Here is a 19418-nt window from a genome sequence, read left to right as displayed (position 1 = left end):
AGGATGTCCTAGTCTTTAGCTTCAATTTGAGATCCTCTCAAGGGCAACCTTCTCCTGCTCAATGCCTCACTGTCTTGTAAATGTTATGAAGGGTTGAACACCATATGCCACTCAGAGTCATAGAGATGTACAGTGTGGAAACAGACCCTTGGGTACAATTCGTTCATGCCGACCAGCTATCCGAAATAAATCTAGTCACATTTGCCAGCATTTGGCCCATATCGCTCTAAACCCTTCCTATTCATGTATGCATCAAGGTGCCTTTTAAATGCTGTAATTGTATCAGCCTCACCACTTCTTCTGGTAGCGCATTCCAAACATGCACCACCCTCTGCATGAACAAGTTGCCTCTTAGGTCCCTTTCTTAAATTTTTTCCTGTCTCACCCTAAACCTATGCCCTCTAGTTCTGGCCCCAACCCCCACATCCCCTGGGGTGGGGGGAAGACCTTGTCTATTTGCCCTATCCATGCCCCTCATGATTTATAAACACTTATAAGGTCTCCCCTCGGTTTGTGACACGAGGGAAAACAGCCCCAATCTATTCAGCCTCTCCCTATAGCTCAAACCCTCCAGCCCTGGTGACATCCTTGTAAATCTTTACTGAACCCTTTCAAGTTTCACATCATTCCGTTAGGAGGGAGACCAGAATTGCACACAATATTCCAAAAGTGGCCTAACAATGTCCTGTACAGCTGCAACATGACCTCCCAACTCCTGTACTCAATGCTCTGACCAATAAAGGCAAACATACCAAATGCTTTCTTTGCTATCCTGTCTACTTGGGACTCCACTTTCAAGGAATTATGAACCTACACTCCCAGGTTAGGCAGGAATTCCTGATTTTGCAAGAATTCATGCCCATTGTGTTCCAACTCTTGTACTGTGAATGTTGCTAATGATAATGCTGAAGAGGAAAAGCTTTAGTTAGCTTTAGCTAACTTTGGCTTGAACACAGAGCTGAGTAGTTCCAGCTTCTGAATTACGTGAGCCATGGCCTTCCAATTTGGGAGAATATGGCGAGTGTGGGGGAACAAAAATTAGACTCTTGATGCAGTGGAAAACGTCCACTTTCCGCTTAAGGCTTTACTGGCTAGATGAGAATCTCACTGGTGAGGGGCCTTTTTTGCACACATGAGGTTTTTATCATTACTTAATCTTGTCTAATTTTATATGCCAGTTGCTATTTTCCCAAGTACCAGAGAGAATTCGTGACATGAAAGTCAGCAGTAACCTGGTGGTAGCAGCTCACCAATGTCTTTCCCAGGTTAGCTTTCCCACAGGATATGCCTCATGGACAGGGACCCTCTACAATCTCCATCTACAGAGTGAAACATTGACACATTTTGGACTCACTGGTGACATGGTTCAGCATTTTAATACTACATGTTGGAGTTTGCTAACATCTTCTGCAACAATGTTGCTGCCTACCCGCTTTATGTGCTGGGGTAGGCATCCATTGGAATAAGATGCCTCTTTGAAGGCTTATTTTCTTAGCACTCACTCACTTTATGCTCTCAACATTTCTGCTTGCCTTGATTTGCCTTTTTAGGGCAAACATAAAGCAGACAGCTTCTCTTATTTGCTAGCAAAGAATAGTTCATTGCTACATGGCCCAACAAATGTTCATGCTGTGGGTGCCATATTTAAAACCCAGCTGTACACTATTTCACTCCATTGTTGCTGAACGCAAGAATATGTGAGAGTAGAGTATGATGTGCATACTTAATGAAGTGAACAGTGTAAAATTGTGTGAGCAAGTTAACAAGGCTCATGGAGAGAAACCTTTGGTAAACCTTCCCCAAAACAGACACCACCAAATTTTGGGCAAATACAGTTCTTGGTGATAATTCACATGGACTGCAAGTACTTTTTCAGGTTGTTCTTCACAATTATAATTATAACCTTCTTTCCTGTTTGGTTTTAAATAAAATTGAAAATTCAATTATTCAACTATTTTCTGCCCTCTGTCTCCACTTATTGTTCACTCGACTTTTTCTACAGATAGATTGAGAATGCACAGCTCAGGCTTGTTTCTTTTTGTTGCTGAAATTTGCTAAGAGAATTCTACAATTACCATGGGATACCTTTTCCAACTTGAAGCACCTCTCTGCATCCAACAAGTTCATGTCCCGTTCTACCATTCCAAACTTTTCCCACAAGTTATATGATCCAAGTCTATGGCATTAATTAGATCGCCTGAGGCTCCTATGCAATTTTTAAACGGTAATCTTTTCAAGAAAGAGAATGACCAATTTCAACATCATCTCCAATATTCTTTTAAGCAAATTAAGTACAGGTTTCATTTGTTCAATTTGAATTCATCCTTTTAAGCACCAGGAGGTTTCATGTAAAATTATAAGGAGGGGAATAATGTTTTTGTCCCATTTACAAGTAAAATGGCTCTGAGCTGTCTGCTGTTTAATCTTCAGTCTCTGGCATTGCTTAATTTTGTACTGTTGAGACTTTCCTTTTGCTCTGCAATAAGTACATTAAAATTCGAGAATAGGTGCAAATGTGCCTTGCAATCTAAATTTAAAATTATTTTGAAAGATGCATCTTTAAATATTTGTGTGTTAATTGTAAGATAGGAAATTTGCTTTGAGCAGACACACTAATGCAGAAGGTTGGTATAAAGGATAAAGAATCTTGCTGCATGTCGGATATTCAAGGTTCTCATTTTTTTGGTGTTTAGTGGTTTCTACTCTGGGCAGTAGTCAAGTGTAAGTAGCAATGAAGGAACATGTGTTATTTTTGGAACCTGCTTTTGGGTTTGTCATCTTTTCTTGCTGTGGATGGGAGGAACTTTTCTCAACAGCTGTTAACGAACTGCACATATAGTTCTGACCATATAGCTGTTCAGATGTTTTACTCTCTGTTTCATATTTGGCTACAATAATCCAGTGGCCATGGTACTGGATTAGGAAACTAAAAATTGAAAGTTCAAACTTCAGTTCAATAGATTTGAGCAGTTGAAGTCAGCAAACCTTTCAAATTGTGTGAACACCATGGAAGCTTTTGGATTTTTGGAAAACCAAGTGTTTCACTACTTTTGTTCGGAGAAAAGAAATGACCTTTCCTATATAGTCTGACTTACTTACAACTCTAATTCCATACTGCTTGATGATGTGAAGTAGCCTCAAGCCAATTCCTGATGAACAATAAAGGCTGCCTTGTTAATATTCTAAGGACAATCAAAAATATGCATAAAACTGGAAAACTGACAGCACTACTTGCATAGCAATGTGAATGGAGCATTAAATAGAGTAATCTTTCTTTGAAAAAGTACTTGGAGAATAATGGATGGCCAGGAATTATAGTGAATTGAGGTCAGTTGATGTCATTAAACTAAAAAGAGTTTATTATTGTCATCTAACCTCAAAGATTACATTGTCTTGAACTCATTTTCTTCAGGCTCAAATTTCTACCTTGACATCTGTTTTTCTTTGTTAATTGTGAAATGAATGTGCTTAACTTTTAGCATGTTATGTTTTACATTTATCAATAGCTAAGTATTCTTTTGAATAAACATATGGATTGATGATCATTGGATACACATGTGGATGAAAATGGAATAGTGTAGGTTAGATGGGCTTCAGGTTGTTTTCACAGGTCGGCACAATGTCTATGGCCGAAGGGCCTGTACTGTGCTGTAATGTTCTATGGCCTTTCAGTAGCGCTATTACAGAATAAAAAATTAATTAAGTCTCTCAATTAATCTCTGAGATCATTGCTGAAATTAATACATCAATAAATATTTAGTGCATTTCTATAGAATTCTTTGCTGTTTTATCAGAGGTGTTATTTAACTTAAATGGATCAACATCTGTTTAAACAGCATACAGAAAAATATCTATCAAACTGGTTTGAGCCTTAATTAGCTAATATTGGCAATAATAATTCTTAGGAAGATGCTGGTTAGTTCAATGGTTTTGCTGCCTAGTGGATGGTGTGGTTCCAGCTCTGATGGAATTGTGACCTACTTTCTTGTCCTGCCTGAGAGTGAGGGACAATGGCAAACCACCACTGACAAAATTCCAAGGATATCACCAAGGAGGGAGGGCTCTTCTAGTGCACTAATAGAGTCTCTGCCTCTGGGCCAGGAGACTGGAGTTCAAGCCTCACTTGCAGCAGAGATGTTCCATAACATCCCTGGATAAGTGAATTAAATTTACCTATGGGTGAGGGGGAAGCATCAGCAGACATTGAGCTGATGATCTCACTTCAAGGAGAACACAGGTGACATGACCATTTAGGCACTAATCAGTAGATCTGAGGTAAACAAAACATAGAGACAAGTGACATAATGGATGATAGCATGGACTTAGGATAAAAAGTCCTAAGTTGTAATTTATTAGACAACTTCAGTGCTGTATATTCAGCTTATTCAAGACCAAATGTTTGATCCAAGCTTTATTCAGAGGAAGTTTTAGAATAAGGTGTAAAGTCATAAAAGTGATTTCTCCTCTTTTATATACTAGTCAGATCAGTTTAGACTAAAGCCTCATTTCTGAACTAGTGCAACTCCATTCCACTTCATGGTTTGCATTGGGATCTCTCAGAAAGGGCCCCTAAAAATGCTAGGATTGACTGGTTCAATAGCCTAGTTACATTCCAGATTCTAGTAACGCTTTATATTAAACCCCTCTTGTGCTTTTAGCATTAATCCTAACATTAGTCTCCCTCCTTGCCTATTCAGTGTCCTTTGAAAATAATCTTCCACTATTTACTTTCTTAATCCTTTTCAGATCTTTGAATTTTTCCATTTGGGCTGGCCCTAAGCTTCTCTGCTGTGATGAAAACTGTTTTAGCTTTTCAAGTGTGTCTCATATATCCCCCATCCTAGCATTCTCTAGCCATCAACTGCACGTTTTGATGGCTGCAATATCTTTCTAGAATGGCATATTCAAAACTGTTCACATGTTTCCATCTATGATTTTACATACTGTCTTGACCAGATTAAGAATCATTTACTTGTTTATTTTTATAGTCAAGACCCCATGCATAAAATCCAATTTTACCCATGTCATTCTCCATCTAAAATCCTGCTTTGAAAGATACGTATGTACCCTCAGATTTTTCTGTTTTCTGCATTCTATTGTATTCTTACTCTCTGTTCTTTACCAACAGCTACCTGTTCATATACGTTCTTGGCATTGTTTCAGTTCAGACTCTTCTTTGGTCAACTATTTTCCTTCCATGAACAGCACCAAAATTGATTTGGTTAACTCTTGTTTTTGCTGTTGTTTCTAATCATACTGGCAGGTATGATGGACCTCAACTCAAGTAAATTCCTTGGCTTCTATTTTCTCTTTGTTTAGCACGTGTCTGTTCATTTTTTGTTCTGAATCCACCTATGTTCCATCATATTCTCCAACATCGGTCTTTACAGTTTGTGATGGCCCATAACCTAGCAAAAAAGAATCCAAAACATACAGACAACAAATCAAACGGATTAAGAGATAACTGGAAAAGAGAGATTAGTAAACAATTTGTCCAATAAACCATGCTATTGTTTGTTCAACATCAGTAACTAGACTTCTGTAAATAAATAAATAAAGGACTTCAGCAATTTGCTGAAAGAATGATGTGGAGGTGCCGGTGTTGGACTGGGGTGGACAAAGTTAAAAATCTCACAACACCAGGTTGTAGTCCAGCAGGTTTATTCAAAAGTATGAGCTTTCAGAGCGCCGCTCCTTTGTCAGGTAGCTAGTGGGCAAGGTACATAGGACAGAGAATTCATAAGTAAAAGATTTGTATTTTCAGATACATTCTATCTTGTTCAAAAAGCACGCAATCTGTAGGCAGTCAGTCAATGACATTTTATAAATTCCTACTTTGGAAATAAAACCAATCTGACTCCAGGTTGGGATACAGACAGACTCTAACCTCACACCTTTACTGCACTGTCTGAGCTGAGGTGTCCCCCTTTTTTAATTATCTTGGGACTGTGACTTGAAAGAAATTCTGGGATTTAGATACTTCTCATTCTAAGCGATTGAAGACTTAACAGCAATCTAGGTTTGTCTAATACATCACATCAGTTGTATGACACTTGAATCTGTTTCTATAAATTCTGTGTCCTATGTACTTGCCCCATAGCTATCTGATGAAGGAGGAGTGCTTTGAAAGCTTTTACTTTCAAATAAACCTGCTTGACTATAATCTGTTTGTATGATTTATACAGGTTACTAAGGAAAACCAAGCAAAGCAAGCACCTTAGGTAATGACTGTATTCTTAAAATTGGGAATCAAGAGAAATTAACTTGAATTATCAGAGAAATTGCAGTTGATTCTGCACATTTTGTACTGAATGGTAGAGACAATTAAGACAATCTTGAGCATTGGCTAAGCCCCCCCACTCAGCTTAGAGGTTATCAATCCTGATCACCAATTCCTTCAACATTCTTTTCATCACAAAGGATTTCACCATCTCTTCTTCTAGGCTTTAACTTGTTCACTGCTCCTGACTGAGAATTAGAAATAATACTCTTCAGCCCAACTAGTCCACACTGACCCTCTGAAGAATAACCCACCTCGACCCATTCCCCTACCCTCTAATTCCCCCTGACTAATAACCTACACTATGGGCAATTTAGCATGGCCAGTTCACACAACTTGCACATCTTTGGATTGTGAGAGGAAACTAGAGCACTCGGAGGAACCCACGCAGACAAAGGGAAAATGTGCAAACTCCACACAGACAGTCGCCTGAGGCTGGAATTGAATGCAGGTCCCTAGTGCTGTGAGGCAGCAGTGCTAACCACTGAGCCACCATACCGCCAACCAACTTGAGTTCCACAGACTCTCAGGGACAGTAGGTATATAGAAGAATGAGAAAGCATTTAGGTTAGTCATAGTAGTGGGATGGCAGCAGGCAAATGCAAAACCAGCTGACATGCCACTCTAGGTGGCTGGAGGCCACATCAGTTGGTTAGAAACCATTCAGAACAGGAAAGCGATTGGCTACAAACATGAGAGGAGAGAATAAAAGGTTTGTCAAATTTTTAGACAATAATAAAAAGAGTGAATAGTGAACCTGCATGTTTGGAGAGAAATTCAGAATTTTGCCAGTGAGGGCCAAGCAAGTGATAGAAATAAAAAAGCAAATATGAGGGTTGACCAAGTTTCTTTAAATAAGACAGACTGTAACAATTTCTATAGGTATGTAAATGGGAAACGAGGCGTAAAGGTAAACGTGGGCCTGCTAGAGGCAGTGACCTTGAAATTATAGTGGGAAATGAAGAAGTGGTAAAGATGTTTAACAAGTACTTTGCGTTTGTCTTCGTGGACAAGACATGAAAAGCACTCTGAAAGTATTAGGGAGACAAAGGTCTAGCAAAAATGAGGAACTTAAAGAAATCTGTATCAGAAAGAAATACTACTCCTGGCATGGACCCTATGGACCAAATTATCTCCTTCAATTCGTAAAATGACTCTGAAATGTATGGCACTGTGTCGTAATGAATTGTTCTGGACCTACACATCTACAGCTTAGAGTTTTGAAGTAGCTGCAGAGATGGGGGAATATTGGTTTTGATCTTGTAGACTTCTTGGATTGTACAACACTGCTCAAGGATTAGAAGGTAACAAACAAATCCCTACTATTTCAGGAAGGAAGAGCAGAAAAAGCAGGAACTTATAGGTTCATTAACCTAATATCAAGAGTAGTCAAAATGTTGGAATGTATTGTTAGGGCACTTTGAAAATCATAACATGATTCAGCAGAATACATCTGAATTGATTAAAGGGAAACTAACTTTGGCAAATATATTCAAGTTATCTGGGATGAAATAGGTATGGGTGAACTGATGGATGTAGTTATTTAAATTTTCAAAAAGCATTTGGGAAAAGTTTCACAAATGTTTATTATGTAAACTTTGTACTCAGAATCAGGTGCAATACAATGAGATAATAATGAATTGAATTGCAGGGGATTTGCCCAAACATTTGGTGCTTAACAGGAATTCAGGTTAACCAAGGAAGCTCCTATATAAGCCATGTTGCCTTCAAATGTGCTCTGCCAAAACAAAAATCCCAAATGCATACACAGTATGTATGTGGAATGTGTTTATTTTCAATTGGCTCACACCTTACAATGGTCTGACCTTGTAGAGTAAATGACATTGAAACATGTTGGGTGTCAGGTCCAGAAAAACTCAATCTTTTTCTACTTATGACGTTGTCTTTGGATGAGGTTGACAGTCTGTCCATTTCAGTGCAGTCAAATATATTTTTCCATGTTTCTGTGCTGCAGTGTGAAATCCCAGAGCATCTCTTCAGACTAAGGCAGGGAACCAGGTTAGTGAGGGCAAGCACTCTCGGACTCTTCAGGGTCGTTGGCTTCCTCAGTTGAAGAATGTGCTGCACCAATGATTGCTTTATCTGTCAGATACATTGTGGTAGCATAGATTTCCAATTCTAAGAAATAGTAGCTTTTTGGTGCTATCCTGTTGGCACATAGCAAAGCAGAGACCCATTCTTTCCTACACTTTTTGTTGAGTATTCAATGTTTAAATATCAAAGAGTAATCTGGTGAAAAATGGGAAGAACAATCTTGTATCATCCACCTTTATATATTCTTGGTGTACACTTGTTCAGGATGAGAGTGAAGCCATTTTGCAATCAACTGTTGCCACACCCTTGCTCTTTACAATGTGGAAGATTATGCTGAGCCGTGTGTTGAATTTGTCTAGCAATCCATCACAGCAGATGAACTGCTTGTGGCCCAGCTCCTCTTAGGAGACTTTACTATCCTGCAGGAATGCTTCTGAGGTGGAAACACTCTCTGCCTGATCTGCCTTGAGCTACATGAGCAAAGCTGCTTCACAATGGCTCCGTATCTCATATGGGATATGCAGCTGTTCTGACATTGAAAGTCAGAAGATAGGAACAGGATGAGGCCATTTGACCCCTTGAACCTCCTCCACCATTCCATATGATCATGGCTGATCATGGAGCTCAATACCATAATTCTACCCTTCCCCATCTCCCTTTACCTCCAAGAGCTGAAGCTACCTCCTCCTTGAGGTTTGGCCTCAACCAGTTTCGTGATTTTCCAGCTCACCACTCTCTGGATGAAGAAAATTCTACTCATCTTAGTCCTGAAAGGTTTACCCCTTGTCCTTAAACTATTACCCCTAATTCAGAATTCTCCCACCCTCAGAAATATCCTTCCTGCATCGAACCTGTCTAGTCCTTTTGGTATTTCATAGAAACCAGCAAAGTTCGCCCTCATTCTTGGAAATTTCATTGAATTCAATCCTAACTGACTCAATCTCTTCTCATAACTTAGTCCTGCCATCCCAGGAATTAATTTGGTAAATGGTTGCTGCGGTCCCTTTATAGGAAGAACATCCCTCCTCAGGTAAGGAAGCCAAAACTGCATACAATATTCCAAATGTGGCCTCACCAGTGACTTGTACAATGGCAGTAAGACATCCTTGTTCCTGTACTCAAATCCTCTCCCTATGAATGCCTCCTGTACTGCTTGCAGCAAATGCAAGTACACTTTCAGTGACTGGTGCATGAGGCGACCTAGGTCTTAAGGAACAACGGCCCTCTCTCAATTTACAGCCATTTAAGTCATAACTTGCCTTCCTATTTCTGCTACCAAAGTAGATAATCTCACATTTATTCACATTATACTTCATTTGCTATGCATTTGCCTACTTACTCAGCCTGTCCATTGCACACTGCAACATCTCTGCATCTTCCTCACAGCCCATCCTTCCAACCAGCTTTGTGTCATCTACAAATTGAGATATTGCATTTAATTCCCTCATCTAAATTGTTAGCATATAACTGGAGTCCTCATACCAATCCCTGAGGTACCCCACTAGTTGCTGCCTGCCATTCAGAAAAAACCTCATTTATTCCTACTGTTTGTTTCCTGTTAGCTAACAAGTTTTATATTCACATCAATGCGCTACCCCGAATCCCATGCCTTCAAGTTTTCACATCCTGTTCCTTGCTGGAGTGAAGAACTGCTTGTGGATCTGTTCCAAGATGTTGCCTTGTGCTCCAAAATGGTTGACAAACTCAATAATGGAATCTACTATACTTTAGCAATGTAAACCTCAGCTGTAAAGTTTTCTATGGGATCAATGTACTCTTCTCTCCCTTTGACTGTATTTTTAAACCTCTGAGAGGTTGAGCCTGCTTGTGGAGTTTGAACCTCCTTTTGGAGAGATCTTGATGTCAAATGACAGCTTGCTTGGAGTGCTGCGGTTTTGCACTCCAACACGGCCTAATCTCCACCGAGGGTTTGGCGCACTCAAGTGACAATCTTGCATGATTTTGGATAACTTGGAGGTGCCGGTGTTGGACTGGGGTGGACAAAGTTTAAAAATCTCACAACACCAGTTTATAATCCAACAGGTTTATTTGGAAGCACAGGTTTATTTTGGATAATTTAGAGTTTCCAGACAGAACTTGAGTTTATCATGGGCATCATTCTATTATTTTTGCTGTTCTGACACCTTTGAATGCAACTGGAATTTCGGGTTGTTGAGAATTCAACCTGATTGCAATGTCTCTTCTAATTAGCACAGATTGTGGATTGGTTATGGAGTGAAAATAAGAGCAGGAAAAACATGGGACCGTTTTTGGTTTGGTGGATCTCTGTATCTCCATGAATCTGTCATCTCCTCAGCCTACTTGTTTAACTTGGTTGAAAAGTCTGAGCTGATGCATGGGGAGTGAAGAGACATGTTTTCTGGGCTTCTCTTTGCTGTGGTAGATCTGCCAGAAAGGAGAGTTTAAGAATGGATGAACATTATCCTTTCTGAATGAGACAGAAAAGGGAGTGGAAGTTTGTTTGTGTCTAGTGCCCTGTAGGGAGGGGAGTGTGAAGGTAGGGATCTTAATTCTTTAATCTGGTGTGATTTTTCAGTCTTGTCATCTTGCATGGCTAGAATAGATGCCCCTTCTACAATCTCCTTGGCCCTCCTATGGGTGAAATGTTTAAAGAAGCATATGCTGGTTCAGGTGCTGTCCCTGTGTGCACTGTGGAAAAAGGAAATTGTAAAAGTCCAGTGTATATTACATTTATTGGGGGAATTGAAGAGAGAGTATGTCTGTGTTAATAAAGGAATAGGTTTTAAGTTTGCCTGTAAGTAAGTAATTACATTAAGGATGTTGCTTAAAGTAGAAGTTTCTAAAGATTTTACTGCACTCTTATTTAGAAGTTGGTGGAATAAAACAGATGCCTTTTGTATCTGGCAGAATGAGGCACTTTGAGCTCTTGTCGACATACTGCAGCATGCTGAGAATTGAAGGCAAATGTGAAGAAGTTGATGGTTTTTGTCAGAACAATATATCTGAAAAATATGAACTCAGCCCTCAGCTTGCCAGACTGACTGATTTTTCTGAATAAAACCATTAATAAACATCAGCATTTTATTGGCGTACTTAATTATTTCATTTGAAACATATGTGAACTTAGAAAATCTGGTAAAGAAAGTGATTTTCTAAATTTAAAAACAAATTTGGTTTTATTTCAGTTGTAACATTTCGTAGTTATCTGTAATTATTCATAGTCATAATTTTTCACATTAAAAATCAAAATCTGAGCTAATCCGATCAAAGTGCTGTGCTTAAATTTGCATGATAATAGTGAAACAACAAAGTGTGATGTTGAAGTGTGGTGCCAGTATTTGAAACACAAGTGTGAAGTGTTACAAACAAATTAAGGAAGATTACACGCAGTGACTTTTGTTAGATCTGGTGTTGTGCTGCTGCTGTTGCTGCAGAGCTGTAATGGGAAAACACCACTTTATAAGGCCTCTCTGTCACAGTACTCTGAGGGGCTGCAAACTGTGCAGAACCCTTCAGGCTGTACTCTTGACATGGAATGCATTTTGTAAATATCCAAAGAATTGTAATTGTGTTGAGGTACCTTAGGGTGGAACATGCTGTATGTACAAAAGTTGAATGGTATTGTACCTTCTGTAAGTTTCAATTTGAAATATTTTGAAATGTACTTTCCAGATTTTAGGAATACATGTTGGAATGTTTTATTGCTCAGAATGGGGTTAATTTTCATTGTTTCAAGATTTCAGGATATTGGTCCACTTAAAAGAATTTGGAACCAGTGTTTGCTTTTGACTGACTCCAAGAAGATGATGTTTTTCTTTTACAGTTATCACTTTCAACTCTTCTTAAGAAAAGACAAGATGAACCACTGATGCTAGTTTCATTCTTCTTGTTCTTTCAATCGTTGATTGGCCAACTTAGTTTCATTTCAAGAATAATTTGTAATTGATTTCCTGTGAACCACTTCAGATAGGGGTTGACCTTTCTAAGACTGATTTACGGAGAAATCTTTTCTTTAACCATCCACAAGCCTTCATCATAATCAATGGGTCCATTCAAAATGGATGTTAGTAGAGTTTTCAACATCCAAAGGATGAAGGGAAACCAGGACAGATTGTGAAAATGGATTTGATGTAGAATTGCTAAGCAGGTCTGAGGAACTATTTCACCTGCTCTTCTATTTTCCCTTGCTGGTGTTCTTTGTATTTGGAAATACAACAATACTGTGCTGAAACACTGCATATTGAGAAATTCTCTACATTGCATTGGTGCAGACTATTGCAACTATCTAATTGTGGGCACAAGTGGGATTGAAAACTTTGTTCAGCTAATGGTAATAAGTATGGAAGAAATAGCTCAGGCTTTTTCCAGGGGGCCTGGATTCAAGTCGCACCTGCTCCTACAGTCTATAATAACATCTCTGAACAGGTTGATTTAGAAGATATATAGCTCAGGTCTTTAGAATGGACTTGGCCTCCAAATATAAACCATAATGAGAGGACTCAGACAATGATAAATATGTTATGGAGTCTCAGAATTTTTGTGAAATGTTTAATATAAAAATGAAACCTGTAAACCTTCCTTTTGAGCCCTCAGTTCTTCAACTAAATGAGGGGGCAAGAAAAAACAAATAACCATCAAAAGATTTTGAACAATGTGATTGACTTATACTTTGTTTTATTAGTAATTCTGATTAATTCAAGTGTGGATTGCACCCGATGGTTGAGGCTGGTTTTATGACCTGCAGAAAACACCGTATTGTAGTGTTGGGAAATCTTTCCCTGTGCCTGATTGACAAGAAAATCTACTCCATGTTTATATGGCAGGATTATTTTAATGAAGGACATAATTTGTTAAAAATAAGAGTTAACACTGCCATGATCTTCTGTTAACGGTCACTTAACGTTGTTAACAGCAGTTTATGTGCGTGGTACGCAAGGCAAGTTTTTAACCAAATGACTTGTAATTTCTTTAAGCTCATTCTATTTAAATTTTTGACTTCTACATTCAAAAGCTTATCAGCTTTTTTTGTAAAACAAGAGACATTAAAAAAAATTCCTTGCACTTGGTTATGGGAACAGACCAGTTTTGTGACTGCCCCCACATCCATGAACTTCCACCCCTTTCCATTTTTGTTTCCACAGCCGTTTACTTGCTCATGATGTTTGCTGTGAGTTGTTTGTACTCTTGAAACCCATTTTCACTGGGACTAACAAGTAACATTACTATGGTGCTTGTCATCCTCACCGTCAACTACCCTATTTTTGTCTGTGATGCCTTCCAGAGTGTCCTTTGCCTTCCTGAAGTATGTCTTTCTAACTGTCTTTCAGATATTGATGAATGTGACAATGACTACAATGGTGGCTGTGTTCATGAGTGCATCAACATTCCAGGCAACTACAGATGTACTTGTTACGATGGCTTTATGTTGGCACATGATGGCCATAATTGCCTGGGTGAGTAACGTAATTTCTAGTTATTTTCATAGCATGTCTGTGACATGTTTGTTGTCCAAAGCTTGAAAGTATTATTAATTTCAGCATTATTCAATGGAGCAGATACTTGGGAGTATGGAAAAAAGATTTTGCATCTGTAACTGCATCTCTCCATTGTACTTTTAAGTATCAAAAATCTTAATTTGCAGGGACTGATACTTTGAACGAGGTAACCAGAATTCTCGGTCTCTTGTGCTCTAATCCAGGATTTCCGGAGTTATTCTGTGACCATTATTGGGCTGTGGCTTAAATTATATTCTGGATAATGCATTTATTGTGAAAAAGAAATTGAGGAAATTTCCCCAAAGTTGCTGTCAGAAATGAAATTGAGAGGGAACAGGTTGAAGAATCCACTTTTTAAAATGTAGCCTTAATCTGTGACCTGTACTGCCTTGGAGTGTGGTTTACTGCTAGAGGATGGCATTACAAAATAGAGAAAAGGGCAACAATGTGAAAAAAAATTGGGATAGTTTTGTCAGAGAAGAGGAGATTTAAGAGGTGACGTGAAGATGAAACATCAGGTCAATCTCTTGTTCTTGGAAGTGGGAAGGGTATTTAGTTAGACTGGGTGGTACCTTGCACAAATCCTGACACCTTCCTGTTTTCTCTCTCTTCACCTCCCCAACCCCAGAGTAAATTCTGTACACACAGGATCATGGTTGATTTGCAACCAGTTAAAGCTCTTAATTGGCCAGTTAAGACCACTTAATGGTCAGTCAACTACAACTGGGGTTAATCCAGTTTTAACTGGGACTAATCCAAACTATATACATAGGAGTTGCTATGGTGTATGTAGCTTGATTGGGGTTGGGGTTGGGGTTGGCAGGGAGAGGAGATCAGTGGGTGGGGATATCAAGCAGGATTGTCCAGCGGAAGCCAAAGCTTCCAACTGTGCCTCCAGTGTCATCTCTCTACAGCCCCCAGCCTTGGGTCCTCTCCAATCTTGGGGTTGTAAAGTGCTCTTCCTGCAGCAGCTTTGGTCACCTCCAAGTGCTGCTGAGTACAAGAACTTGCTGGGCACTGCTTCCAGCCCTCCTGGAGACCTGACCTGATCTACTGAAGTGACTCCAAGAGATCAAATGAAAGAGGTGACCAGCATGATATGGTGCAGGGATCAACCTTCTTCAGAGATTTTGGACAGAAGCTGGAGGAATTGTTCGGAGGTTTTTGAGAGCATTGAACGGGTTCTGAGTTAATAGGAGCAGAGATGAATTTATTATTTAAGACTACTTGGATAGGCGGCTGAAAGACAAAAGAATAAAGGGATATGGAACATGACAGGGATATATAATTAGGATTATTGCTAAAAGATAAATCCTAACTGAGATTTGTTGGGCTAAATGGCCTATTTCTGTACTATAATTTCAATGCATTTGTGAAGTAGCAAACTAAAAGGTGTACACAGAAATGCTAAATAGAAAAGAATTAGGAAATACTAGTTGACCTTCTACTATTGTGGTAGTCATATGGTACATCTCCTCGACCTGTTCACTTCTGTTACTGCACACCTCTGGAGCAGGTGTGACTTGAGCTGGATCTTCTGGTTCAGACGTAGGAACATTGTCCATTGCACTGTAAGTGTTCCTTTTTAGTCACAATACAATTATAACAGTACCGATTGATCCAATTAACTGATTATCAAGTAGTTCACAAAGTGTGAAATAAAAAAAATGTTCCAGAGATCATAAACTAAGAGTCATGGATTCAATCTTGCCTTATTACTTTTAAACGCGCTGCAGTTACCACAAACCATGTTTCAAATTACTTGTATATGATATCCTGAAATTTTATATACTGTGCTCTTGGATTCTGCAATGGGCTTGAACTCAAACATTTAGTACAGCAAAGCCAAGGTGTTCATTACAAATAGCTCACTTGCTATTTCCCCCTTTACCACTAGTGTGCGCTTAGATGCAAAGTTGGTTTCTGGAGCTCTGCAGAATTGTGATAACAAAGTGACATTGAAAAATTGAAAATGGGACACCGCCATTAATATATGAGCAAGACTATTTTCCCAGCAGGCAGACAAGTTTGAGATGAAATATAGATGTAACTGAAGTATGCCACATATCAACTCGGTTCCTTAGAAATCAAGGTTGTCATTGGTTTTCAGGAAAGCAGTGCTTACCAGGTATGAATGAGGTGGTTTGTTCCTAGCACCTCACTAGTTGTATTGGAAGTAGTGGAGTATCCCATTACAACCAGAGCAGCCATATCCAATCATGCTATTACACAAATCTGCAGCAAGTCACTCTTGAACCGAGGCCTCATGACTCAAAGGTAAATAACACTCCTGGTGTGACTCACACACCCTGCTGTCAGCCAAATCCAGTTACTTGCTTCAAATGAATCATCACTTTCAACTCCAGTTTGACACGTGACCTGGTGTGATTTGGGAATTAATTTCCGAGAGACACATCTGGGAATGAAACATCACAAAGGTTTTGTTTTTCAATCAGATGCGGTATAGTTGCAACCAGGATTACATGGACACCAAAGATTTCCAAAATGCTTCATGGAAACTTTGTATGTGTAATTATAAGTTTTGTATTTTTATTAGCAATAAACATGAAACTGACATTTTTGAGCAAAAGCTTGCATATTAATAAGGGCTCAACTTTGTTAGACAGTGGGGTGGACATTGCAGTGTTCTTCAGTTCTGCCAGCTCGATTGTTAACTGTCATGGTAAAGCCACTGTAAACTCAGTGTTAAATAATGCTTTAAAAATGTATTACTGAGGAGAATCAGACCAAGTTTAAATAAAGTTTTTCTATTGCTGTTTTAATATTAAATAATCAGCTAGAATACATTGACTGATCTCGCATGCCCAACAGGGTACTATGTTTAGAAAGATGTTACGGCACCAGTTCTGAGTTGGACTTTTTGAGGGAAGCTACCACTGGGATCAGTGAATTTACCCGATAGTACTTTTGTAACAAAATATGATTTGCAATTATGTCCATAGAATTATGCCCATATCAGAAATTCTTCAAAGGTAACTAATTTCTTGCTTGAAATATTAGTCTTTCTCCCTTTTGACTTATCAATAGCTGTACTGACACGAGATGGGAATTAGATAGGTCAAATTGACGATGCAAAATAGGGCCAAACCCAATTTGGCAGTGACATTAATTTGATTACTATAGATATTGGGAAGTACTGCAATGGAGTCCAACTTAGGATCAGCTATTGTTCACTTTGGTTGTCCATGTGTTGGGAGATCAAATTTGTCTTTTGACAACTGCTTGAGGCAAGTCGGACTTCTTCTTGTTAGATTGACAATTGCAACTAAGTACTTTTACATTGTCTGTGTTTAATATGTGCTCAATAGTTATTCTAATGCAGTGGTTTTGTGGATTTTTTTCTCCTAAGGTTAACCTTATTTTTTGGAACTTATGCAGGTATCCTGTAACAAGTATTTTTTTCAGAATGTAAATTAGTTAAGAAAATCAAGATTTTTAAATATGTTTTGTTAATATCAATTTCATCAAAGTTGGAAGCATCTTTGAAAATAATGTTCATGTCAATGTCAACATTCATCCTGGCTTTTTAGAAAAGTTACTGTCAGGCAGACTCTCTCCTGACAGAACCTTCCAATTTCCCTTAAATTGAAGTCCAGCATTCTCCTTGTCAATTTGGTTGGGAAACAATGTTTAACTTTGTATAACTTTAAGTATAACATAGTTTGCATTTTGTATTTTCAGAAGATGGTTTTACTACTTTTGTTTGTTTCCAAGCCTTGATAATGTTTTATTTGCCTTGCAATGGGGTCTAGCTGTACATTAAAATGATTTTCTTTTTTAAAAAAGCTTTCTTGCATATTAGCAGGGTTCCGGAGTGCACACAACCACAAAAATTTCCAAGTCAATCAATGTGTCTAGGAATGCTAGAGGGAGATTGCTAGAATCTGAGTTTAAGAAATGTTTTCTGCACCTCTTACTTTTAACTATTGTGAATCTCCTTCATTTCCTCCTTCCTAATTGACCCTCGCTTCCCTAGCGTATCTTCTGTGAAGACAGAACTAAACTGGTTGTCTTAACTGCTCTGCCATTTACTATTCTTCATAATCTCCTGTTTCAGATTGTAGGGGGCCTACATTTTATCTTCTTACTTGTAGAAGTTCTTAAAGTCTGTTTTTATGTTCCTTGCAAGCTTACATGCGCAGTTTATTTCCTGTTCTTAATCAACTTCTTGGTCCTCATGCTGCATTCTGAACTGTTCCTTGTCTTGCTACTCTTTGAATGCAATATTCCAAAAGTGGTCCAACCAATGTCCTGTGTCGCTGTAATGTGACATTCCAGCTGCTACACTCAATGCACTGACCAATACAGGCAAGCATAGCAAACACCGCCTTCGCTATGCTTTCTCCCTGCAACTCCATTTCCAAGGAATTGTGAACTTGCATCCCAAGGTCTCTTTCATTAGCAACACTCTGCAGGACATTATGGATCATGTGTGGGCATATGGGATTAATTTAGAATGACACCATGGTCAGCATGCTCATTGTGGGCTGAAGGTCCTGTTCCCGTGTTGTACTGTACTGTTCTACGTTCTACATATAACAAACTGTTTGGAAGGCTTGTGGAATGTTAATCTATATTGTTGAGAATTTGAGTAGTGAAGTCTTCATTTGACAGATTACACCTGGAGTAGTGTATGCAGTTTCCATCTCTTTATCTTGGAAGATATTGCCGTAGAGGGAGTGCAGTGAATATTCACCAAGCTTGATTCTGGAATGGTGAGACTGTCCTATGAAGAGAACATGAGCAAACTGGGCCTGTATTCTCTTATGCATTGAATAGTGAGGTGATCTTATTGAAATCTACAAAATACTTGAAAGAAATAGACAAGTAGATGCAGGGAAGATGTTTCCCTTGTTTGAGGAGTCTAGAATCAGGGACATAACTTTAAAAACAAGGGTGCCATTAAGGACCAAGGTGAGGCAATTTTTTTGTTTATTCCGAATCCTTGGAATTCTCCACCTCAGAGTGCTGTGGAAGCTCATTTATTGAATATATTTAAAGTAGAAGTTTATGTTTGATCAGCAATGATGTTCAGGGTCACAGGCATAATGTGGGGGGGCGGGGAAGGAGTATTGAAGAGTCATTCAGCCATGGTTGTATTAAATGGCAGAGCACATTCGACTGGCTGAGTGGTCTTCTCCTGTTCTATTTATCTATCTATGTGCCTACTCCAGGAATTTATTTACCACCATATTTTTGTTATAGTGGTTTGCCCTGTCTATATGTAGGTTAAATTGACACATGATTACTGTAGCATCTTTGTTTCATTGCTAATTACCTAGTTAATACTGTCCCTGCCTTTACCAATCCTATTTGGAGGTCTATAGATAAATCTTCCTCATGGTTCTCCCCACCTCCATTGCTGTTTGCCTCCACCAAGATTGATTGCACATTTATGCTTTTTACGTCCATATCTTTTCTCACTGTTGCACCAATTTCAGTTTTCCCTTACAACACCTACCTGTCCTTCCTAAAGTTTGACTATCCTTTGATATTCAGTTCCTAGCCTCCTCCACACTGCAGTCATGTGTCTGTGATTACAATCCTATCATATACCCATTTAGAATGCTTTGCACTGTTAATTT

General features: G+C 38.8%; 1 protein-coding gene across 2 annotated transcripts in view; it reads left to right on the top strand.

Annotated features, from left to right (window-relative positions):
• Window positions 1-19418, top strand: part of scube1 (signal peptide, CUB domain, EGF-like 1) — a 282891-nt gene that overhangs the window by 27441 nt on the left and 236032 nt on the right. For both annotated transcript variants that reach the window (XM_043709201.2, XM_043709200.2), the window contains exon 3: window positions 13645-13770. In XM_043709201.2, coding sequence (XP_043565136.1) covers window positions 13645-13770 — 126 coding nt within the window. The remainder of the gene's footprint in view (window positions 1-13644; window positions 13771-19418) is intronic.

This window comes from Chiloscyllium plagiosum, unplaced genomic scaffold (genome assembly GCF_037043375.1).
Source record: "Chiloscyllium plagiosum isolate Xiang-an unplaced genomic scaffold, Cpla_swu_hap1 HiC_scaffold_19, whole genome shotgun sequence".
NCBI lineage: Eukaryota > Metazoa > Chordata > Chondrichthyes > Orectolobiformes > Hemiscylliidae > Chiloscyllium > Chiloscyllium plagiosum.
Note: the sequence above shows the minus strand (reverse complement) of the source record. Positions and strands in the feature narration are given on the sequence as shown.